Raw genomic sequence first — 27434 nt, 5'->3', positions numbered from 1 at the left:
GATACAGTGTAATATAAAACTATTTGATACAGTGTAATATAAAACTATTTGATACAGTGTAATATGAAACTATTTGATACAGTGTAATATAAAACTATTTGATACAGTGTAATATGAAACTATTTGATACAGTGTAATATAAAACTATTTGATACAGTGTAATATGAAACTATTTGATACAGTGTAATATAAAACTATTTGATACAGTGTAATATAAAACTATTTGATACAGTGTAATATAAAACTATTTGATACAGTGTAATATAAAACTATTTGATACAGTGTAATATAAAACTATTTGATACAGTGTAATATAAAACTATTTGATACAGTGTAATATGAAACTATTTGATACAGTGTAATATAAAACTATTTGATACAGTGTAATATGAAACTATTTGATACAGTGTAATATAAAACTATTTGATACAGTGTAATATGAAACTATTTGATACAGTGTAATATAAAACTATTTGATACAGTGTAATATAAAACTATTTGATACAGTGTAATATAAAACTATTTGATACAGTGTAATATAAAACTATTTGATACAGTGTAATATGAAACTATTTGATACAGTGTAATATAAAACTATTTGATACAGTGTAATATGAAACTATTTGATACAGTGTAATATAAAACTATTTGATACAGTGTAATATAAAACTGTTTGATACAGTGTAATATAAAACTATTTGATACAGTGTAATATAAAACTATTTGATACAGTGTAATATAAAACTATTTGATACAGTGTAATTTGAAACTATTTGATACAGTGTAATATGAAAATAAACTCACCATAAATATTTGTTTCGCATTCTGATTACAAAAAGGTTGATATATTACTCGGTGATCCTTGAACAGCTGAGAAATAGTTGATAAATTACTCGGTGGTCCTTGAACAGCTGAGAAATAGAAGACTTATCAGACCGTACTTCGCTTGCGGTGCAGTCACGTGATCCACCTAGTCATGCCACGTGTTACATACAAGTATTATCTTTAACCATATTAAACAACATTGTTACAGAAAAAATGTCAATCCTTTGGAACAGATTTCCTTTGATATTTCTCATTAGTCGATGTCATTTTTTCCAATCAAAATGTTGGTTTTGTGTGGAAGTTTTACGCCTCTTCATCCTGTTGTGTTGTTGACATTATGTTTAGTAATTAAGCGTAGCATGGTCTTTCTTCTCTGCTAATAAAGACGATAATGAACAAACGTTTTGCAAATATTCTTCTTTATTTTACAGAACATCTTACATGTTCTCTTTTTATTGCGCGAACGAGTAAAACAACAAGAAACTACCAACATGTCAACATAATCATAATCGAAACTCGAAGGACAAATGGGGGCTATACACTTTTGAGTTTTCTCAAAGAAGTACAAAGAGAATAGGACCAGATATTCCTGGAGAGTAAGCGTCTTCTGCTTCATCGATGACACCTGCCATTTAAACCATGGTCAATCCAAGTAAGTAATGTCTAGCTTCATATCACACAAAAAATATTTCTCTATGACAATCATAAATCGTCTCCATAATTTTCATCCACCTGCATCGTATGCAGCCCTGTGTTATGAGTTTGTCCGTCAGTTTAAGACTTTTTGCGGGAGAATCGTTATAATTGGAACTGGATCTTCAATATCGAATCAAGTGCAACATGTAAACACAACAGGCTCGGGATGAAGGTATGTAGCTATTCAGAAATGGAACATTCACGATAGGGACATTTCTGGTGGATGAATCTATAAATTCAGGAACAAATGAAGAAGAAACCTGAATCCCATTGATGTCCACAGACAACTAAATAGATCTCTATAACAGAGTATGGTGGTTGTTTCTACTCCCGGGCATTGTTTTTTTCTTAAAGCATCCATTTTAGTTGGTCGGGTGGTGCAGTGGTAAACATGGAGACGTCCGGGATTAAATTCAATTAATTCAATTCTATCGATATTTGTAAAATGGAATACCTTGTAAGATTTTTAATGTGTCCCTTCATAGCTAGCGTCCAACTTTATATGTAAATCTTATTATTTTAATGTTGTTATTGTAATTGTTGTTGTCCTGGCAAAAATAAAGATGTTACATTGAAAACAATGACCGATGTTGCAACATAAGAAATAACATTATTCTTGACATGGTGAATCACTCGAATACTTTTTTTTAGTGACTTGTTTTGAGTTGTTTGGTTCCACAGCCACAATTTCTGACGTGAGTAATCACAGGTTTAAATGTTACACTTACATTTACAAAAATCATGAAACAAACATTTGGTAAAGATGGTGCGAACAGCCTTGTAATACTTTTGTCGTGTAATTCTTTGATGTGACTATGTTTGTGAATGTCTTATTTTTGCTTATGAGCCGACAGACGTCACCCACTTTACATCCCCGATATCATCGAATGTAAATTAGAGCGGAATCTAATGTATACATTAAGGTAAAAATCTGTATTTTATTTCAGGAGAAAGAGTATAACGTTGATCACATCTGGAGAATATCGTTACTGGATGTGTTTGTTGCCTGCTGGTATCGTTGATGTATATATATACATATTATCCCTATGATGTTTCACGGGTTTCGGAAATAATTCTTTTGCTTACATTTAAACTAGTTTTATTTCGCTTGAGTTTGGATTATAATCATGTTCTCATGTTGGTATTTTCTCATTCTATATCCGTTCTTCAACATGAGGGGAGTTGTAACAACTCATTGCATTACTCTTTGTTTTAAACGATCCCCTGGATATGAGTGGTGCTCTTTACTCATTTTTTTCCTTGTTTATCGTTTATTAAGTGTGATATCCTTATTATCTACATGAAATATTTATATCATTATACTATACAGCGACTGAGGAAAATCCTCAAATCAAGAAGCCCAATGGACCTGCTGCCCCAACGTGTTATATATATCAGTCAAACATCATATCTCTAGACCTGGAGTAGTCATTGAAATGTTTTAACAACTTTGACCCATGTGAACTTGGACTTAGGTCAAGGTCATTTCTTTTCGCAAACACTTCATCCTAGGAACACACCAGCCAACTATCGTGCCTCTAGGTCTTTTAGTTCACGAGAAGTCACTTAATGGTTTTAACAAATCTTACTGCTGTGATCTAAAACATGAGTCGATGTCAATTCTTTTCGCAAACTTTATAGGGCTTTATCCTAGGAACATACCAGGCAAATATCGTGCCTGTATGAAAAGTCGTTTAAATTTTTTAACTAATTTGACCCCTGTGATATTGAATATAAGTCAAGTTAATTTATTTTTACATACTTTGTTGAGCTTCCTTATATGAACACACCAGCCAGCTATCATGCCTCTAGGCCTTGCACCTTTCAGTTCATGACAAGAAGTTGTTTAAAAGTTTTAACAAATTTGAACCCTTTGACATTGAATATAGGTTGAGCCAGGTGAGTTAAAAAGTGATTGAAAGAAAAGTCAAACACAAAACGGGGAGGTGCAGCAGACCCATAATTAAACAAGAGGCCCATGACAAAAAGCAAACCAAACTCTAACAACAGTGAGTCTGCCGTTAAAACAGTGGGCTTTATTCATTTGAATAAACTTGGTAGCCCTTCCTCCAAGCACCCTACAGGCCCAATATCAGCACTCTGAGCCTTTTGGTTACTGAAAAGAAGTCCTTTACAGATTTTAATATATTTGAACCCTGTGATCTTGAAAGTGGGTCAAGGTCATTCACTTGAACACATTTGGTAACACTTCCTCAAGCATCCTACAGGCCCAATATCAGCACTCTAATCATTTTGCTTATTGAGAAGTCATTTGCATATTTTAACATATTTAACCCCTGTGACCTTGAAAGTGGGTCAAGGTCATTCATTTGAACAAATTTAGTAGCATGTCATCCCAGCATCCTACAGGTCCATTATCAGCACTCTTAGACTTTTGCTTATTGAAGAGAAGTTGTTTGTATATTTTAACATATTTGACCCCTGTGACCCAGAAAGTGGGTCGAGGTCATTCATTTGAACAAACTTGGTAGCATGTCATCCATGCTTACTACAGGTCCATTATCAGCACTCTTGGACTTTTGCTTATTGAGAAGAAGTCGTTTGTATATTTTAATATATTTGACCCTTGACCTTGAAAGTGGGTCAAGGTCATTCATTTGAACAAACTTGGTAGCCCTTCATCCGAGCATGCTACAGACCCAATATCAGAATTCTGAGCCTTTTGGTTGTTGAGAAGATTTTGTTTAAAAATTTCAACATATTTGACCCCTGTGACCTTGGAAGTTGGTCAAGGTCATTAATTTGAACAAACTTGGTAGCCCTTCATCAGAGCATGCTACAGACCCAATATCAGCACTCATGAACTTTTGCTTATTGAGAAGTCGTTTGTATATTTTAACATATTTGACCCCTGTGACCTAGAAAGTGGGTAGAGGTCATTCATTTGAACAAACTTTGTAGGGCTCCATGCCAGCATGCTATGGGCCAAGTATTAGCCCCCTAGGCCTTCTAGTATTTGAGAAGAAGTTTTTTGAATGAGAAGTTTACGGACGGCGCATGGCGGATGGCGGACGAAGCACGATGGCTATAGGTCATCTAGACCCTTCGGGTCAGATGACCTAATAAATTTCTTAATTTTCAGATCTCAGACAATTTTAGAACAACGTCAAGTGCATGAGTATGTTCTGAACCAGGTCACTATTCGAATGAAGTAAAATGTGGTATGTCAAGTTATTTCATTAATAAATACAAAACAAACATCACAATTTCGAAGAATACATTTATTTTGCTCATTGAAAGCACCAATGATTTGAATACGATGAATTAAGCCTTGAATTGCCTTGTAAATATAAGTATTACAAAAACATGCCATATTGCTTTATAGATGTACAAATTAGCTATTGCTGAAGCATTTAATTCACAAGCAAAGCCTTAGAATCCAACATTTAATGTATATTTTCATCATAAAGAAATAATTATACTTATGTACACAAAATTTATGATCACATTGAATCTGTTAGTTTGAAAGATTCATGGAAAAGTTTAGTTTTATGAAATAGGGAAGTCTTAATTTACACAAAACTACACATCAAAATAACATTAATAAGGATACATTCTTTGGTTTCACGTAATGAGTTTCCACCACAGAAAAATGGTTAGATCATGTGCTCAATATCTAAATGTCTTTTTTCAGAGAAATCTTGGGAAACAAGTTTCTCCAATTTCTATCAAGTATTTTCTACAAATTTCATTGCAAAAATACCTGCATCATTTATTTGGTGTTTGTATCGGATATTTAAAAGTTCTGTCATTTCTCAAAATTAGTATATCATTGAAGTATTGATGTCTCCTACTATCCAAGCTGTAGGACAAGCACGTGACAGAGTCCTCAATCATCTTATTCTTCTGTAAGCACCCAAACAGAACTACGTGATAATCTGGTGTTGAAAGACTAGAATCATCAAAAAAAGGAATAAAAATAAAGGAAACAAAAAAATCGTCAAACGATAAATAGTAAATACAAACAAGTGTTTATTGGAGGGAAAAAACTTTATAATCTAACATTTAAACACAAAGAGTATCACCATTTATTATTGTGACACAAAAGTTTTGATAAAACTGACTTTCATTAAAGAAGGAGACAACATTTAAAAGATAAGAGTACTCATACTAATATCTAAGAATTAAATATCCATGTTTTTCCTCAAAAGAATAATTCCAGTTGTCATTACGGTGAAATATTCCAATTAACTTACAATATGATTCAAATAAAACCATCTTCTAAGGTTTGTATAACATACTCCGACAACACCTAAAATAATGACCAGAGAACACAATCTTCATCAAACATAAATTCAATCAAACAAATTATAAACAATAGAAAAATTCATATGGAGACTCCTGATTAGATCAATATAGTCATTGATATGCTACAGAACCTAAAATTTTGATTTCTGTGGCTACGGTCTGAAATACTGAACACTGTTATGTCAATAGACAACTTAGATTAACATTAACCAAATGAGATATTTGTTGTCATTATCAAAGTTGTTCGTTGAAAAAAATATAGTTTCGTTAAACAAACATGTATCAATAATTCTGTGTACAGTGAAACACACTTACAAAAACATTGGAAAAGTTATCTTATCCATATATTGTTAATCCACTCATACAGGTTTATTCCCCAAAGTAATTGTGACATTTTCCATAATCAACTAATGTAAGTAACATGGTTGGTCAGTATGTTGTTATCATGTGTTTTATAGACCTTATAGATTATAAGCAGCACCTTTTTCCTCGTGAGTCGGGCATGAAGGTTATATAATGGCTTATATGAGGAGGAAAACGAAAATTGTCAGGATAAAAAACCCAAAAAAAAGACCAAAATAAAACAGGAAGCTACCAGCACACCTGGTATCAGTACCAGCCCAGCACATGTTTGTGACTGATTGTCACAGGTTTAACTAATCATACCTTTTAAGAAGAATCAAAATAATATTTTCTGGAGTTTCTGATAAGAATTACTTTATTATTTATTACACTAATACAAAGTACCTTATCAAGGTCTTATTTCAAGGAGTTCTTTTGTTTTTCTTCATGAACAATAATATTTGACGGCTAATATTGTTACTTTCAAAAAAATTATAAAAAAAAAACGGTATAAATGGCTAGGAATAAAAAAAAAATGTCAAAAAGAAAGAAATACTGAAAACGAAAATAACCCAAATATTTTACATCTTGATTTCATTGTTAAATCTTCATTAAACTGAGATTGCAAAGAAAAATATATCGTGTTTGACAGAAAAACTTACATTAGTTCAAAATTGTTTCAATATTCAATCTCGTGTCAAGATTAAGTATTTTGTTGTTAAATTAAATGACTGTAAGAGTAACGTCAGTAAAGCTGAGGTTAAAGTCCTATATAGATGTACACTGTATTTACATCATATACATCATGTGTTTGTGTGTTTTACACAAACTTTCAAAAACTACATATATTAGCATACATCATCATCACATTTCAATAAGACAGACTATTGATTGAACACATTCACATTGTAATAGAATCAAAACAATATCAAGAAAGATTAGCAAATTACACAAATTAAAACGATTAAACCAGGGTTGAATATATAATTTATGACATATATCACTTATACTGCCAACACCTAGTAAATAGAAACATTAGACGTGGCGTCTATATCACATATATCCTTATACAATACTTAAGGCGATTGGAGGAGTACAAAATGTCACAACATCAGAAGCAAACTGAAATGTGGAGATCAAGAAAGAGTTGAATGGCAACCGCAATAAATCTGGCCCTGATTTCATATTGGTGTTGTGATTGAGTTCAATTCTTCAAGCCTTCAAATGTCACAGAAATTACATACAAATTAACAAAACACCATTTTTCATTTCTGCGTATGTATGGTTGATATCTTGTACACAGCGGGACCATAAGAAAACACTGAGATAGCCAAGTATCCAAATTAACTGAGATTGATTGTTTTGTGTAAAGTTAGGCAGGAACGGATGAAATGCTTTAAATTAAATGATGTCTCCAAGTTATATCAGTTCGAAATAACAATGTTTGGCTGTACATATTTTTCTGTCCATGATCAGTGGAAACTTAATTCCACCTAATGTAAATGCAGTTTTGAAATTTTCATTTTTTACTTTCAATTGATTTTTGGGAATTTTGCAAGTAAATACAATAATTGTTAACTGATGTTAAAAAACAAATAAAGACAAAGCCATGTTTGGCAATCACAATTACAAATGCAGGAATTCAAAAAGGACAAATTTCAAAAGTACATATTTCTTTTTAAGAAATCAAACACATGAAATTGACTTTTAAAAGTACTCTCTTGAACAAACCAATCCTTTTCCCCTCATGTCAGATCTGACTATTTTCTGTAAAATTTATGAAATGTAGGTGTAAACATTGTTTTAAATAATAACCTAATGATAATTGGTTAAGATTTAACTACAGTGGAATTATGGGTAATATGACAGAGACATTTAAAAGTACATTGTATACATAAAGTTATTAGTATTATCACACATGACAAAACACAAGCCTATATAGTGGATTTTTTAAATGATGAAAGTACAACTTTGACTCAAAACACCTGACAGTATAGACTGCAATTGTACATCTCTCAAAACAAGCATGATGAAACAAAGTTTTAATTCAAACCTCCAACCCCAAATTTACAAACACTTTTCTAGACTTATGACAGTCAAAATCAAATTTGCTTTATTAGTTTTTATTTTCTACAACAATGAATTCAACAATAGCATTTTTATAATTCCAGATTGATACAGTGCCTTCAGATTGAAACTGTAGAAAAGGACTGCTTTCTCAAACAATGCTACACGTTCTATTGTTCTATTCACCCACTACCAACACACATGTACACAATGTGTCCACCCCATGGAATTTCAATGGACAAGATAGTGTGTAATGGTAAACTTCAAAAAGTACCTCCTTTTCACATAATAATTAATATATCTTCAAACAATGTATTTAAAAATCATGAACAACTGGATATCCAGTAACACTACAGTGGACTCTGTCAAACCAGATGCAATCCAGATATCTGTCTAATCCAGTCAAATAGTTAAGTCCAAGTTCCAGCACTATTATTACAATGGACTCTGTACAATCTGGAACTCTCTACAAATCAGCCAAATTGTTCGGTCCAAAAGGTGTCCAGTTCAGACAGAGTTCACTGTAATACAATTAGACACAAGTGGTTTTATAAAGCAGTGTGGTTTGAAAACTGAGTATGGCCACACAGACATGACTACTTTTGTCCATACATTCATATTGATTTTATTAAACTAAATTAGCATATAGATTTTAAACATCAAAAGCATTACTTTATCCAAGCAGCCTGAGTTTGACACCTACATATAGCTGTGATCTGACAGATGTAACCACAGTGATACACATCATCCTACATATAGCTGTGATCTGACAGATGTAACCACAGTGATACACATCATCCTACATATAGCTGTGATCTGACAGATGTAACCACAGTGATACACATCATCCTACATATAGCTGTGATCTGACAGATATAACCACAGTGATACACATCATCCTACATATAGCTGTGATCTGACAGATGTAACCACAGTGATACACATCATTCACTTTGTGAATAGTCATTGGTTTAGTAATTAAGCAAGATGAAATTCAATGCAAAACAGGTGTTTCAGGTTTTCAAAACTGGTCTTATTTGTGAGGTCATAAATGAGGTGGTCATAATAGAGAAGCATATACCACAGAAACACATACTGAGCATTTTGTGGGACTGAACGAAAGTGATCTTAATTCTAAAATGGTTTTAAAGCAACGTTTTACTACACTAGTAATTCATTTGTTACAAGTCTACAACCATCTATTAAGGAGAGTTGGTAAACATGCACAACACTATTAAATGAAGTGCTTTCAAGCACTTGTAATATAAGTGCCTAACGTTTGAAAAATCCAATGTGTCGAAAGGAATTAATTTTTTCATTCGTCTTCACATTTACCAAGTGTGGAGATTAGGTTCAGAAATGAATCATTGCAAAGTTAAGAAATGATCAAACAACATTTATCATCTCATAATATTCATTAGAATCTGCGGGCCATTTTACAACTGGGAGAAACTGCTTTTCACCGAAATTGGGGTTTGAAGTAGTATTGCCTTGATTACAATTGTACATAATCATATTGGCTATTATTTAACTTTATTTCAAATCTATCAAATTGATTATATTTTAATTAAATCTTACAAACTGTGTTAAACACAGATTTATTTTTAGAGTTGATGTGACCATCAATAACAACAGCCTCTTCTGTTGATTAGTATAATATTTAGAATCAGAGAGACAACAAAAATAAACAATTGAAAAAATGAAAAAGAAATAGAAAAACCTTACATTATTTCTATAGAAAAAAAACAATACTTAACAAGGATATAATGATATACGGAATTAAACTTCTATATAATATACTGTACCATCACATATAGTATCACATAGCAATAATTTTCTCTTCAGACTTTAAATATCTAAAAGAAACATATCTAAAAAAATAAATTCAAATGTTGTTTCTCAGAATATAATATTTTAATATAGAATTACTCTACTTCTTTTTACACAGAATATAATAAGAAATATCTACAGTAACTACCACATCAATAAACCCAACAGGCTCATGGGCCCTAACATTCATCTGATAATAAAGACCTATATATGAAAGAGGCTAAATAGGCCTAAAATAAATTGCTCAACTTCTCTACAGCTAACAAAGACATTGTTGGTTTATAGGAACATTTTTCCAAAATTGAAATCATATTCTTAATACATGCTACATACTTTTGACCACATGACCTTTACAAAGAAAAAATGCCAATCACTTGAACACGATTGGTTAGCCTTCATCCCAGCATGCCACAGGCCCAATATCAGCAAAATCAGTTGTTTAAAAGATTTTATCATATTTAACCCTGTGACTTTAAGAGCAGGTCATGGTCATTCATCTTAACAAACTTTATAGCCCTAATCCTAGCATGCTACAGGCCTAATATCAGAACCCTTGACCTTTTGGTTATGCAGAAGATGTCATTTGAATGGAAAGTTTACGTTTACACAATGGCTATAGGTCATCCAGTCCCTTTGGGTCAGATGACCTAAAAATAAATAAATCAAAATTAAGAAATTGAAAAAGGGGAAAAAAAGAGTAAAAAGGAGCAAAAATTGTCAGAAAGACTGAGGCAGCTTTCAAATATATCAATTACGCATTCATTTTCCTGGGTGATTTATATTCATTGCGTTTTATCTGTACTTTTAATCGTTGGATTTATATGTCCAAGACCCGTTTCATTCAGAAAATATATAGATACATCTATTGAGCTATATCATTACATAATGATCCATAATGTCTCTGTTCTCTGTGATTTACATGTCTTACAAATATCAAATATCCATGTGATGAAACATTTTGTTGCAAAAAAATGAAAAATCTACCTCCAATATATTGATATTAAATCTAAAACGTTTGGCTCACCCCGCATAACCTATATCATTGTCTGATTTAGTCTCAACCTTTGACAATGGTAATACATACTTTTATATGTATTGACAATACTGCTCCAGAATCAATTGCAAATATTCACAGACGAAATTTATCCCAACTATACACAGACAGAATTTATCGCAACCATTCACAGACGGAATTTATCCCGCCCATACACAGACGGAATTTATCGCAACCATTTACAGACGGAATTTATCCCGACTGTACACTGACAGAATTTATCCCGACTGTACACAGACAGAATTCATCCCGACAGTACACTGACAGAATTTATCCCGACCGTACACGGACAGAATTCATCCCGACCATACACTGACAGAATTCATCCCGACCGTACACTGACAGAATTTATCCCGACCGTACACTGACAGAATTCATCCCGACCGTACACTGACAGAATTTATCCCGACCGTATACTGACAGAATTTATCCCGACCGTACACTGACAGAATTTATCCCGACTGTACACAGACAGATTTTATCCCGACTGTACACTGACAGAATTTATCCCGACTGTACACTGACAGAATTCATACCGACCGTACACTGACAGAATTCATCCCGACCGTACACTGACAGAATTTATCCCGACCGTACACTGACAGAATTTATCCCGACTGTACACTGACAGAATTTATCCCGACCGTACACGGACAGACTGTATTGCCTATTTGAATCAACAAAATAAAAAGACATATGACAGTAACAGACTTAAAAATGGACTATGAACAAAAATATAATTTACTCTAACAAAATTGTGGAAAACGAATGTGTATTGAAGACTTGACATAAACTTCTTTCTTTCATTTTGAGCAAAGTAGAAGAAACTAGTTATCTCCCTTCCTTTATATTTCATCAATATTTAACCAAATCTTCTATATGTAGTATATATAGATTAATTTCCTAACTTGTTAGATTATATAGATTAATTTCCTAACTTGTCTGTACAATATAAACGCAAATTGTTCTTATTCTTTCAATATCAAAGTTTTATTATGAATTTGATTCCTAACAACATTTCTATATCAATAAATTTTATTTTATTGAGCAAGATTCAAAGAATGTTTCACCATTGTACTTTTATCCAGACAAAGTATTTCCTCTTGTTTTTTCCAATGAAATGAGAGAACCCTTCTACCATTCCCATCCAGTCCTCAATTCTTTCTACTAGTTGGGTGCATCAGAAAGTTGACTTCTGGGTTTAGAGGTACAGAAAAATGTTTCAACCGTTAATGTCATGTTCTGCTTATTATCACATTTCCCCTTACAATGGAACATGATATAACACTGTATCATTTTGTAACACTAAACTTATCATCTCCTTTCTAGGTTCAAAACCTTTCAATCAGAACACAAAATAATACAAAACCTATAGTAATATAACATTCATAAAGAACTCTGTTCTCCTCTACCTGTAACACTGTCCTATTGTTACCAAACATATACTACTACAGTTAGTAATCCTAAGACACACAACTCTCCAACCAATTTATCGACTGCCCTTATTAACAGGTACTTTATGTACACTGAGTAAAGGCCTGTTGACGATGATTTTACCGCCTGTACATCCTGGATATATCAGCTTTATAATGACTTTCCATGGCTTTTCGCTTCAATTTGAAGGAGTCTGTGACGAGACCCGAGTCTGGCATCCAAGGTTCCGGGACCAACGTCATACCCTGTGGTAGGCAGTACTTCTCTACACAAGCTGGAGAAATAATTAAGACAAATTATCAATAACACATGACAGATTCCCACATATTTGCATTTTTTTTCTGCCATTAAACCAAAGTTTTCATGATAGCTTACCTTAATTTTTTTTTTTGTAACATGAGATCCCAGAGGGATGTTGGCACCAACCTCTGTTTGATATTTATTTGTTCTTTAAAATTTTTATCTTTTTTCTGTCTTTAGTCTTCTCTCCTTTGCTCTTGTTCTATCATACAAAATTTGAACATTTCTTTACAGAAAAAGGGATAATCTTTAGCTGCCAAATTCAAGATAGTCATATGTTAGCCATTTTTTTTTACTCATCAGTTCAAAAATCAAGCAGGTGCAACTAGGGACCTTAGGTGAACCTACATATGAAGTTAGAGAAAGATCCATCCAGCACTTCTCAAGAAATAGCGATAACAAGAACTGCTTACTACGGACAGAGGATGAACGGATGGACAGAGGATGAACAGACAGACAGAGGATGAACGGACGGACAGAGGATGAACGGACGGACAGAGGATGAACGGATGGACAGAGGATGAACGGACGGACAGAGGATGAACGGACAGACAGAGGATGAACGGACCATAGACATAGGATGAGTTGAATAGCCCACCATTTGATGACGGTGGGCTGAAAAGCAGAAAACGCTCATTGCAGGACAGTGAAATAGTGTTTACTTTCCTTATCACCCTAATGAACAGCATTATACATGTATTTGGATGGTGTTATTAGCAGGCATCGGCATACTGCCAAGTAGATATTGTAGCTAGATGTAGAAATGCTAAAACATGTAAGACCAAATCAATTCATCCAATATTTTCTACATAAACTTCAAACCATTTAGATTTTGAAGATTATAAAATGAAAAAAGAATTTAAAAACTCACTTACCTTTAACACCATATTCATTCAACTTCTTCAGAAATGCTTTCATAAGTTTTTCATTCCGGCACAATTTATCAATGTCTTCTTCATCAATTTTCATTTCTTTTGCGAGGCATTTCAGATTCTTTTGGTTTGGTACAACAAGACTAACAGTAAAGCTGTGACGACTATCACCAACAATACATATTTGTTCAACAAGGGGGCACATTTTGAGACTAGTCTCCACTTGACTAAGAGCTACGTACTCTCCTGCCTGTAGCTTTACCAGATCTTTCTTCCTATCTGAAACATCACCAACACAAAACCAATTTCAGTATTAATAAAAATATTTGATTTCTGAGTCACAAATTTTTGCATTTTGTTTAAGTTTTGAAAATACATTTTATAGCCCAAAACTCTTGAAACAACACATGAAAGCATCAGATATTTTTAAGTAACATGTTGCGTATCAGTAACAAATGTTTCCAAAAAACAACTTTATTGGGCACAAAATTTTAACAAAAGGCAATTCTAATGTATCCAAGAGGGTGGGGTGGGGGTGGGGTGGGGTGGGTGGGGGGATGGGGGGTTGGGGGTGGGGGGGAGCATAAAAACTATCAATTATCAGTACTTAATGATATCTAGACTCTCTGCTAGGCACAAATTATTTGAAATAGTCATTTATGAACACAAACTTCTCAATGAATAGAGCAAATGGTAATACATGTATTGTATAGATATTGATACTGATTATGTGGGTGTAATTCAATGAAAATTCGTTCAATATATATACAACATCACAAACAATGATGATGAAGACAGACATAGGATATCTAAAAAATGTCAAATATAGTGATATCTGAAACAAGATGTGTTTATGAAACACTAGGTCCACAGTTACAACAAAATCCTGAAGTGGGACATTTAATCTGTATAAGGCATGTGCTTACTGCATGCACACTTTGTAAAACACTTACATCAAGGTCACAAGGTCATAAATTTTGATACTATGAGAAAGGTTTTGTCACAAGGAACACACATGCCAAATATCAAACCCTACCTCTTACACTGCAATAGCTATAGGCAAGATTAAAGTTAACAACAGACAAACAGACAAACAGACAGCACAAAGACAATACACTCCTGATCTTTCGATCTGAGTGCATAAAAAATGTAGACAAAATACAGTTACTATTTACCGATGATTCGGAGACATCCGTCCTCCTCAAACTGTCCAATATCTCCGGTACAGAAATATCGGATACCTTCTATCTCCATGAAGTCCTCGACAGTTTTTTCTTCCATCTTGTAATATCCTTGTACAATATTTCCCCCGCCCATCAAGATTTCGCCCCGGGGATAGGGCTTGTCTTCAAAGGTATAATTTCCTGTAATACAGGATAAGGGTGACAGTCATATTGCACACAACAATATAATGACACTTGTATATATTACTGCAACATTCCTTACAATTCAAAACAAATTCATCAGCAAGATTTCAATATAGTCATTTTCATTTTTAATTTTTCAATTTCATAATTATTAAACTCTAGTTGGATTTAGGTAGTAGAGCCAACACTGTTTGTTCTAGTTTGGTTGGATATTAAGTTCCTCCAGTCCTCTACTGGATACATGGGAATCTGCAGAGTTATTGAACAGTAGAGAAAATCAGGTAAGGGTTATCAATCACAACAGCATTGGAGTGAGTTCTTTACATTTATTATTAACCATTAACTGGTTTATCCTCACTAGGCTTAAAAACACACAAAACTACACTAAAGACTAATACAAAGTTTACCCTGTGTTATTGTATCACTTCTAGTAACATAATGCTCTGATAAAACATTGAACCCTATTGAGCCTAAATTGTCGATGCGGGTGAAATACTTAGGCATAGAGTAGTCTATGCTGATTTGGTTAAATAATGGTATATTTTTAGAATCATACAAACCTTCAGGCCAATCTCTCAGTCTTACTTCACCACAGAACAGGGGCGCTCCAACTTTGCCCGTACTTAGATCTGTCACTGAAAAATTTCAGACACTAGTAACCAACATGTCATAAACATCAACAACAACAGTCCTTTTAAAGTATCATTTCTGCTCAGGGTGGACCAATATATATAATGAAAAATAAAGCCTCACAAATAACACAAATGCCCTCGCTCCCATTTATAAGGAAGTTTGTTAAACAACACATCCTCTGTGTTGCATTTAACAGTGTCTAATTAAATCACACACTAAAAACTTTCATTGTATGATAACTGAAGTAATTGTGTCTTTATATATTTTGACCAATATGTGAAGTTTGATAAACATCTGTTGAGAAATCACAAGGCTAGAGTGATGGCAAAGATTTTCTATAAATAGTAACAGTCATCTCTATGTTGACCTTGACACACTGAAACTTCAACTTGCTCAAGGTATTATATCATACTTGACCAAGATGTGAAGTTTGATTAAAAATTGATTGAGAAATTAAGTTACTAGAGTAACAACAAAAAGTGAACATATGTATGATCGCTGAAAGAGGACATCAAAGAGTTGGAAAAGGAATATGACTGATTCAGAAGAACTTGTTAATCATTAAAATCTTACTATTTATGCAATTTAAAACACAATGAATTCAGTGTATTCAATGAATAAGATCACCAAATAAAAATAATTTCTGCCATTTTTTCCATGATAAAAATTTTGTAACAGATAACCCTTTATGTCATTACTCAATAAATACAGAACTGATTTGTAAAGGTAATGACAGATCATTTTGACACAAATAAATCCTAGGAAAACTGATTTAAACATATTTTGTTGTAAATTCTTAATTCAAAATTCTTTCTTCTCCTTCAAATAAACGTTTTTATTGATTTTGAAAAGCGACTAGATAATGCTACATTCTGTAATGTTTTCAGCAATCTCCATCAGACCAAGGAAGCTTAGCCTTTGTTATAGCTATTTTACCTGATCAGTGTGAGGTATGATGCTCTTTAACCATAGCAGCTTATGTTTCTCAGGAGAAACCGACAGGTTTGTGCTGACATTGTTGTGTCTGTATGCTAGACACCTTATTTGTAACAGGTATCATGTCTGTGCTGACATCAGAATACCGACAATTATTAGGATACCAGCTAGCACCTAATTCTATAATGGTCCCTGCCCGACAAGTCTCGGTCAGACCATAGCCCTGTAGTACTGGACTAAAGTTACCAGGATATCTAACACCTACCTTCTGTAATGGTCCCTGCCCGACAAATCTCGGTCAGACCATAGCCCTGTAGTACTGGACTAAAGTTACCAGGATATCTAACACCTACCTTCTGTAATGGTCCCTGCCCGACAAGTCTCGGTCAGACCATAGCCCTGTAGTACTGGACTAAAGTTACCAGGATATCTAACACCTACCTTCTGTAATGGTCCCTGCCCGACAAGTCTCTGTCAGCCCTGTAGTACTGGACTAAAGTTACCAGGATATCTAACACCTACCTTCTGTAATGGTCCCTGCCCCACAAGTCTCGGTCAGACCATAGCCCTGTAGTACTGGACAGCAGAAACAGATATTCATGAACCGCTGAGTCTGTTCTGATAGGGGAGCCCCACCACTAAGCATCATCCGAATGTTACCACCCAATAGTTCTCGAATCTTCTGGAATATCAATCTAAAACACAAAATGAAACAAAAGATGTTAAATAAAAATCAAAAATAGAGGAAGAAGGATCATGAATGCCATATCGTATTATCTATCCCATCAAAGTTTGACATGAAAATAAAATTCCTGACGATAGCCTTTATCAATGGAAATCAATTCTATAAATTGACACGTCGATAATTATGTTTCTAATTACTTACTTATTCAATATAGGTGTGTCGTATCCACGTAGGAGATTCTTAAGCTTGTATTCATAGGCAAACTTAAACACAGCTTTAAACATCGGTCCTCTGGTTTGGACTTTATCCTCTACGCCCTTATACAATCGATCCATTATAACCTAGCAACATTGTTTCAATAAATTAATACAATATCATATTGATGTTCATTTTAACTACAAGAAATTTTATTGACAGTTAAAAAAAATAGAAAGAAATGCTAAGAATGTAAATTCATATCTCTAAACCTATATATCTACCTGTCATTATTACTCATCACCTAATACCACTATACCCTCCAGCCTGTTGTAAAGTCCATCTTTGTGTAACAAGTACCTGTCCATAATGACCACTGCTTTTGATTTCCAATGTAGTGCATTTTATACCTATTGAACCTCTATATAATGGTCACCTATCTATAAAGGTCACAAGCGTAAAGGCAACCTGTCTCTTAAGGGCACCTGTCTCTAAAGGTGACCTGTCTCTAAAGGGCACCTGTCTCTAAAGGGTACCTACCCATTAAAAACACTATTGTAATGACCACCTGTCTATAAAGACCACCAGTATAAACCTGCCTGTCTACAAGGGACATTTACTTCTACATCCTACTTCACAGACAGGTTTGCCTTACAACCCTGACCAATATGTATTCATGCATAAAGACTTTGTTGAAAGTTCCAAAGTTTAAAATAACATGACATCATTACATCCTGAATTTGGGATGTTATGATACATGGTACTATGGTAAAGCAACTACAGAGGTTCTGCTGAATAATGTATTTGTAACTTCAAGGCTAAGGAAAATGCAAAACTTATTTTCATCATCATTCACAGCTTTTCTAGTGCATTTACTATAACAAAGATAACACTACATATCATCTAAACATTAAGTCTTTATTTGTAAAATGTTTAACCAAGGACTGATCTTGTATTGAAGATTTTATAATATAAACACCAACGCCTGTAGTGCAGCAACATTAACATGTGTAAACCTCATGTGTACGAGGAAGGAATAGTGACTTACAGGTACTGCAGCCATCAGTGTTGGTCTCAAGACAGACAAGTCTCCTTTACTCCCCTTCTTTATCTTACTGGACTGTAATAAAAAAATAATTCATAATTAATGTAATAATAAAGTCCAGACTCATAGCTAACTACTGTTGGACACCTCCAGCCCCTCCCCAGCCCCTCCCCCAGCCCCTCCCCAGCCCCTCCCCAGCCCCTCCCCCAGCCCCTCCCCAGCCCCTCCCCCAGCCCCTCCCCAGCCCCTCCCCCAGCCCCTCCAGAAGCCATTCATCAAATAATAAAATGTTATCTAATCTTAATAACATGGGATAAACATAATCCATACAGTAGTTCAGTAATAGCCTGTATATCATTGAGTTCCTGAAGTGCCATAACTTCCTCAAAAGGGGAGGTAACTCAACCTGATGTACATTACCACATCTACAAGGAATATGAATTTTAGCCAGAGTATTGTTGAAATCAATTCAGTAGTTTATAAGGAGCAGCCTGTACATCATTGAATCTACAGATGGATGGACAGACTAAAGGACAGATGGATAACCTGATTCCAGTGTACGCCTCCTCTCACCCACATCTTTGACATGCTAACTTTGGATACCTTATTTAGGAGTTTCAGAGTTTAAAATTTGAAAATAATCTTAATTATATATGCCTCCTTATAGACCATTGAAAAACTCATCTGGACTGTCGGGGAGAAACACTTACCTGGTCTGTCAGTGTCAGGGGAGATAACACTTACCTGGTCTGTCAGTGTCAAGGGAGAAACACTTACCTGGTCTGTCAAGGGAGAAACACTTACCTGGTCTGTCAGTGTCAGGGGAGATAACACTTACCTGGTCTGTCAGTGTCAGGGGAGATAACACTTACCTGGTCTGTCAGTGTCAAGGGAGAAACACTTACCTGGTCTGTCAAGGGAGAAAGACTTACCTGGTCTGTCAGTGTCAGGGGAGATAACACTAACCAGGTCTCTTAGTGTCAGGGGAGAAACACTTTCCTGGTCTGTCAAGGGAGAAACACTTACCTGGTCTGTCAGTGTCAGGGGAGATAACACTTACCTGGTCCGTCAGTGTCAGGGGAGATAACACTTACCTGGTCTGTCAGTGTCAGGGGAGATAACAGTTACCTGGTCTTTAAATGTCAGGGGAGATAACACTTACCTGGTCTGTCAGGGGAGAAACACTTACCTGGTCTGTCAGTGTGAGGGGAGATAACACTTACCTGGTCTGTCAGTGTCAGGGGAGATAACACTTACCTAGTCTGTAAGTGTCAGGGGAGAAACACTTACCTGGTCTGTCAGTGTCAGGGGAGATAACACTTACCTGGTCTGTCAGTGTCAGGGGAGATAACACTTACCTGGTCTGTAAGTGTCAGGGGAGATAACACTTACCTGGTCTGTCAGTGTCAGGGGAGATAACACTTACCTGTTCTGTAAGTGTCAGGGGAGATAACACTTACCTGGTCTGTCAGTGTCAGGGGAGAGGAATATCCAATACAAGTTCCACACGCCACACATGACAGCTCTGTGAAAAAAAAATAAATGAACTGTGTTTTAGAATTCTAAACAGACTATCTACAACTTAACAAAAGAAAAATATGCCAGGAAATTATTGAAATCTACACAACCTATTGAGATACGTTCTTCTGCAGTAGCAGTAAGGGGAAGTAACTTTATAGTGAAATTTGGGTCAAAGTCACAGCAACATCAAGCTGATAAAAATGCAGATATTAATTTTCATAATAATTAGGATCTGCATTCTAAACAGATTGCAGCAACATATAACTTATGTAAATAACCCCATGGCTTGTCAACTTAGGATTATGTGACATTGTCATGTTCACTATAATGCATGCCTAGTAATATGCCTACCCATATCTTTTCTGTTACCAAAAAATGTTTTACGATAGTTCTATAATATACTCACATTTCCCTTTAGAGTCAAAAGAAATAAACCAGCCTTCTTAGACTTATTGTAGGGTAGTACTCTCAAATCTAGGTAGATAGCCAATATTATTAACTTGGGACAAAAGCTCATTTCAATATCATACCTGCACTCAATTCTAGGACATGGGCCAAGGGCAGATAACCCACATAAATGTCACTGGGGCTGAAAAATATATAGGTAATTTAAACTTAATGAATCAATAACAACTAAATGCAGCTGTTTTTATTTTTATGAAGATGAAGATCTGCCGATGCATTGGAATCCTTGATACTCCAGGGTTTATGATCACTTAATTTACTCTCTGCACTCCGAGAACATGTCATGGCAAAATTGTACATTCCATGTGCGACACCTTGTAGACAAGACGAAAATGCTAGTTTGATCCTTAAAGGCAAATCAAATGAATCTCGAGGTCGCATAATGGTATATTGTAATGGTTTTTGAAGTTGGGTGTCTCTGTAATCTTCAAATGGTGTGTATCAGCAATTTTTCTCTCCTGGAGCCAATCCATTTACTATGCTTGGGTCTTAAATTTTTCCATGAGCTGTTTCAAGGATGCAGAGAGTTAAAGTTATCATAACCCCTGGAGTATTGAAGATGATATTTTTGAGAATTTCTGAAAATGTTTTTGAAAGAAAAGACATCAGAAGTCACAGACATTAAAAATATCATTAAAATTTTTAAAAGTGTTTTGCAAACATTTCATATTTGTCCCAATCTTTTCACAGGATAGCTTTACCTGTTATACTGATTTTCCTACCTGAGTGCAGCTATCTTTTGTACTTGTCCGGCCATCCCACACATGAGGTTACCATGGGATATCAGCACACCTACAAAGAGTGCATAGAATAATAATTTGATTAACATTGTAAGATTAAGTATTTGTGTACTCAGGTGATTTTTGAGTGTATTTGACCTTAATTGTCAATTGTGACCTCTAGTTTTCATGTACTCAGATGATTTTTGTCAATTGTGACCTCTAGTTTTCATGTACTCAGATGATTTTTGTCAATTGTGACCTCTAGTTTTCATGTACTCAGATGATTTTTGTCAATTGTGACCTCTAGTTTTCATGTACTCAGATGATTTTTGTCAATTGTGACCTCTAGTTTTCATGTACTCAGATGATTTTTGTCAATTGTGACCTCTAGTTTTCATGTACTCAGATGATTTTTGTCAATTGTGACCTCTAGTTTTCATGTACTCAGATGATTTTTGTCAATTGTGACCTCTAGTTTTCATGTACTCAGATGATTTTTAAGTGTATTTGACCTTAATTGATAATTGTCACCTCTAGTTCTCGTGTACTCAGGTGATTTTTAACTGTCTTTGACCTTAATTGACAATTAAGACCTTTCGTAGTAGGCATCATTAACAGCATGCAAATTAAAGCATCAATTTATCAATTAGTCAATTGGTTTTGATCTCTTAGCAATTTCTTTTCGTGCATTTGCCCTTTTAACAGGGCAATGGGCCATCTAACGGAGCTATCAAGATGTGAAATCCCTTTCTGCCCCAATGGCGTCTATCATTGTTGACTTGGCTACATTGACAGATTTAGGGAACCAATCTGATCTCTCACCTTTTGATATGTCTAGTTTTACCTGTTTGAATAATCAGAAGTCTTGACAAATAATTTCAGGACAATAAGATGTTACCTTTTGGAACTCCTGTTGACCCACTAGTGTACATGATCACTGCAATATCTTCTCGCTTTGGTTTTGTCACTGGTGTCCGTACTACAGTAAACAATCAATAATATCACTATCACTACCACATAATGACATATTTGATGAAACTGTATGATAAAGCAAGAATTCAACATTTCTCTAGTGTGGAAAAAACACAAGAATAAGACCATGTGTTCCAAAAGAGTAAGTGCCTTCTGCTTCATTGACAACACCTATGAAAGCAGTAAATATCTGCTTTACTGTACATCTTTTTGCTGTAATCTAATCTCAACTCTTTATTCAGTGAGTATTTAAACTTGGTTCAGCTTGAAAATATTTGTGTGTGCCAAATTAATAGACTGACTGTTGGGTTTATCCACAAGCATAGGCTTAATGTCAATTTCATATGATATACATTGCATGTATTCTATGGGTGGGCTTATTATTAGACTAACAGACGGATGGTTTGGCTCATTCAAAACCATAGCTGACTTGTTTTCAATTCGCTGTGATAGATATACACTGTATGTATACTATCAGTGAGCTTATCAAAAGTTGAGTTCAATTCACCGTGATAGATATACACTGTATGTATACTATCGGTGAGCTTATCAAAAGTTGAGTTCAATTCACCGTGATAGATATACACTGTATGTATACTATCGGTGAGTTTATCAAAAGTTGAGTTCAATTCACCGTGATAGATATACACTGTATGTATACTATCGGTGAGCTTATCAAAAGTTGAGTTCAATTCACCGTGATAGATATACACTGTATGTATACTATCGGTGAGCTTATCAAAAGTTGAGTTCAATTCACCGTGATAGATTTACACTGTATGTATACTATCGGTGAGTTTATCAAAAGTTGAGTTCAATTCACCGTGATAGATATACACTGTATGTATACTATCGGTGAGTTTATCAAAAGTTGAGTTCAATTCACCGTGATAGATATACACTGTATGTATACTATCGGTGAGCTTATCAAAAGTTGAGTTCAATTCACCGTGATAGATATACACTGTATGTATACTATCGGTGAGCTTATCAAAAGTTGAGTTCAATTCACCGTGCTAGATTTACACTGTATGTATACTATTGGTGAGTTTATCAAAAGTTGAGTTACTTACTATTTTCTGGCATTGCTCCCATCACCTCCACCTCCGCCATAGAGAGTACCTTTACATGGGTTGGGAAGTCGCTGATCTGAGGTGTGCGGTCACCACCAATATATATCAGGTGACTTAGCTTTGGCATTTTGTGGATGATACCCTACAAATGACATTAAACTCAAGTAACTAATCGTGATTAATGCTTCAATCACATTCCATTAGTTCACAAACTTTCACGGTTTTTTTTTGAGACTGATCTTTTAGAGAATTAAAATCTGAACTTTCTATACAGTAATTGTGCAGCATTTAATAAAAATTTTCATTTTTTTTATATTTCTGATAACTTTGGAGGAGACACGCTGCTGCTGGCTCAAAACATTTGACAGATTACCAGAAATTAGCTAATGAAATGCAAATCACTTTATTTAAAGGAGAGAAAAGCTACTGTCTTCTCTTAAAACACAAAATAATCCATGTCATACTTTAAATTTGGGTAGAAGGGAAGAGCTTGTGATGACATAGGACACCTCTGATTGGTTGACACCATGGACGATGGCATCCAATCCCAGTGTAGCATACAGTGTCACCACTACAACCATCAAAGAAAAGCTTAACAAATGAAATGATTGGTGGAATTCACAATAAACTAACATTATCTTTAAATATTGGGCATATGAACTATTCATGTTTATCAGCAAGGAAGTAAAAGTTTCTGTAACAACAGCCATAATCAGTGATATTGTATATGTACAACATTATTGTAACACGTTTTTAACATTATCTAACATAAAAATAATGTCAAATTTTAATGTTACTTTAACGTACCTGCTCATTTGATTACCTGAAAAGTTGTAAAATATTTGGGAAATTTTGAAAAAACACATTCACCTTACACACAGGAATATACTTCAGTGGCAATTGTACTCCAGTATGTATATGTACTTACTTAAGAAGTTGAACATGGTAAAAGCATTTTTTTGGAAAAGCTTACCTGGGAAGTTGTACTTAAGACATGCTTGTGCTGCAATCATCCACTCCGACCTTGTTTCTGAGAATATCAACGTATTTTTACGAGGTTTCTGTCCCAGGGCTAGTAATCCACTCCCGAAATGAGTAGCTCTAGCAAACACCTCCTCATATGTAATCCAGTGGTAGTCTCCCATCAACACCTGTTAATTTAATTAACTCCATTCTGTAATACCACCCTGGGCTTCAACACCTGATTTCTTACTTAAACAAGAGAATAAGTGAAAATGATGAATGCTCCCTGAAAACAACTTTATTGGGCACAAATTTCATCAAAAGACAATAATTCTGTAATTGAGAAGTTGTGAGTCTTAAATTTGCTGCCTATTCTCTTAGTACCAATGTATATATACAAAGTGTCAATAACTCCTAAGTTACGCAAAAGAGAGTTATGGTTCTTGTACACTGCACTTCTCCTTATCGAGATCTATCTACCTATGAAGTTTCATGTTGATATCGCTTATAATTTTTGTAATATGCTCTGGACAAAAATATGACAGATGGACAGACAGATGAACAGACAGATGGACAAAGGGGCGGACAAAAGAACGAACAAATGGACAGATGGACGGACAAAGCAGCAACTATGTGCTCTCCATTTGGACAGCATAAATATGGACATGAACTCCATCCTAGTTTATAATTTTACTGGAAAACAATAGTAACAGGCTTATTGCCAGAAAAATATGATGCTCTTGTAACCTTAATTTTTATGAAAACAATATGGTGAATCTATATCGTTTAGATTCTACCCATGATGATATCAGGGTGGCTGATCAGTTTAAATGAAACATAACTACATATTGTATAGTATAATCTTTTAAACCACTTTTGATTGTTGTTAAGATTCATATCTTAAAACATACTGTCCAGAAAATTCTGAATGGAAGACTGTGACTAACCTTCTTGAAGACTCGTCCATTTGGTTGTTTTTCATCTTCCTCACTAAGAAGTTCACGTGTGCCTAAACAAGGTTTGGCAGCATACAACTGGACGGCACGTACAAACAGGTCATCAACAGTATTAGATTCTGGAAACAGTGATGTTACTAGCTGGCCACCAGGTAGGTCTATAGCTCGATATGGTCCACTAGGTGAATCACCGATTGTTCTAGCCTACAAAACACCAAAGATTAAACAATTTTCCTTTCTAGCTGCCAGGATAAGCAAATGATCTTCTATACCTACAGTATGGGACCCTTTCAATACATGTATATAGATATATCTATGTGATAGTCAAAGAGTTACTTGTCTATGAGAAAATCTTGCAAAATACAAAATTATAGAACTAGAACAAAACAGCCTTATAATATGTCTTACCTTGACTCTTTGAGAATATTTCCTTTTTGCATCAGGACGATGGACAATGTAATAGGGCACAAACGTAATGACATTATACATGAAAGCCACCACATTGAGAACACCAACCAAGGCAGATACCCACACGCCAGCCATTTCCCTTTCTCTGGTAATTAAGTGGATGTAGATTCTGAAAAATGTTAATTGTAGATTTGTTTTTCATCAAAACATGACAGTTCGTATTTTTAAAATAGAAGCAAATAGCAGAGTACTTCGTAAAGAGAACAAAGTAAATTTCTACTATCACCATCAGAATTGTTTATTCAATTGATAATCTTTAAAAATAACTCTCTCCCAAGCCCTACCCCAACCTCTCTCTCTCTCTCTCTCTCTCATAAAAATGAATATACGCAAATTTGTAATCTATATAAAATTGTAAAAATTAGGAAAGGGCTTCCTATAAGTTTGAAAACTTATTGATACTAATGAAATATGTTTAAATCAAACTGCTTAGAATAGAATTCTGACATCAGTTTTCATTTCATAATTGTCAGTCTGGTTTCTGTGAGTCAGAAACTATAATCATATATAAATCAGAATTTAAATATAACTTCAAAAACATAATGAAAAGAATTACTGTAGGGTGTAATAACATACATTTCTGACAGTTTCAGTTGGTGAAAATGTTTTAAACAAATAATGCAAAAATCTGTTAAAAAAATAAACAAATGATCAACTGCAGAATATAGCTGTTATTCTGGAAATTAACGAATTCTATTGTGAAGATGTTGTGTTTGTTAGATGAAAATTCAGTATGAGCCATGTTGTTAGAGAGAATATATATATTATTTATACATAAATAGTGACACAAGAGATAAGTCACCTGGTATATATAACTGAGCTATACCATTAAACAAGGAATTTCTGGAGATAACAAAAGTAGGTCAATCTTCTTTATAATGTCCTTATCAAATATTGAGTGCCATTGACTTCATAGTCCTTTGATAGTTATCTCCCTTTATACAGAATTTGTACCTATCGCATAATAATTTACTTTTGAAGTCATCGAGCTTTATACACATGTAGAAATAAAAGAAAAATTTCACTCTGTATAGTGTAAATCTCTCTTGCAGCTTATGTTGCAAGATAAATAAAAATTATTCAAGTTTCATTTCTGAGAAATACGGATTCCAAGAAATATAACAGCTATGTATATCTCTAAATCAGGATTTATCAACACATGCACTATTCCAAGAATTATGATTCATAAACTACAGTTCATTTACGAGAACTGTCTACAGAATTAGCACAATCTATACGTACTTGTAGCTGGCTCTTCAATTAAGGAGAGATAAGTGAGTGTAAAGTGACTATATGGCTTTAATTTAGTTTCGGGCCTTCAATTTTTTTTTTTATAAATTTCAGAACAAGCTTGGAAAAAATTCTTTAATTGTTTTTTTTTTAGCTTTATTATCATCCTTACAAAACCATACCTACCAAAGGACACTACATGTACAGAAACATACAAGTGTATTCATCCTACAGTAGGTTTAAAAGATTTTCCTTTTTTTCAAAAAACTTCTTATAACATTATAATGATTTCGTGACATAATCACATTACCAATCCTGCTACAAATATTTATGGTTTAAAATGTAGGGGCATGACACAATGTTTCTGGGGAAAGAGGCTTGTGTAGTACTGTAATATGATTAGTTAATTACTCTCAAACTGTCAAAATACACCTGATACATATATTTTTGCTGTATTTTGGCAGCTATTAGTTTGTCTTTCTTCAGAGTTAAATAGGAATGTTGCTCAATCAAA

The 27434-nt window shown here is 34.4% G+C and overlaps 1 protein-coding gene across 1 annotated transcript; it reads right to left on the bottom strand.

The window, feature by feature from the left end:
- Positions 1 to 12094: 12094 nt before the first annotated feature.
- LOC132551014 (long-chain-fatty-acid--CoA ligase 4-like) lies at positions 12095 to 25765 on the bottom strand. The gene is made up of 16 exons (XM_060215118.1): positions 25631 to 25765; positions 25214 to 25426; positions 24277 to 24454; positions 23768 to 23874; positions 23304 to 23445; positions 22157 to 22237; positions 21259 to 21328; positions 20602 to 20660; positions 20011 to 20075; positions 18554 to 18625; positions 17512 to 17651; positions 17148 to 17320; positions 15617 to 15691; positions 14865 to 15053; positions 13693 to 13968; positions 12095 to 12791 (listed from the first exon to the last, which is right to left on the bottom strand). Exons 1-16 carry the CDS (start codon positions 25763 to 25765, stop codon positions 12637 to 12639), a joined length of 2130 nt encoding a protein of 709 aa, XP_060071101.1. The 3' UTR covers positions 12095 to 12636.
- Positions 25766 to 27434: the final 1669 nt, after the last annotated feature.

This window comes from Ylistrum balloti, unplaced genomic scaffold (genome assembly GCF_031769215.1).
Source record: "Ylistrum balloti isolate Yb309-2 unplaced genomic scaffold, AGI_CSIRO_Ybal_v1 Utg370164, whole genome shotgun sequence".
NCBI lineage: Eukaryota > Metazoa > Mollusca > Bivalvia > Pectinida > Pectinidae > Ylistrum > Ylistrum balloti.
The sequence above is the reverse complement of the archived record's forward strand: the minus strand, read 5'-3'. Positions and strand labels throughout refer to the sequence as shown.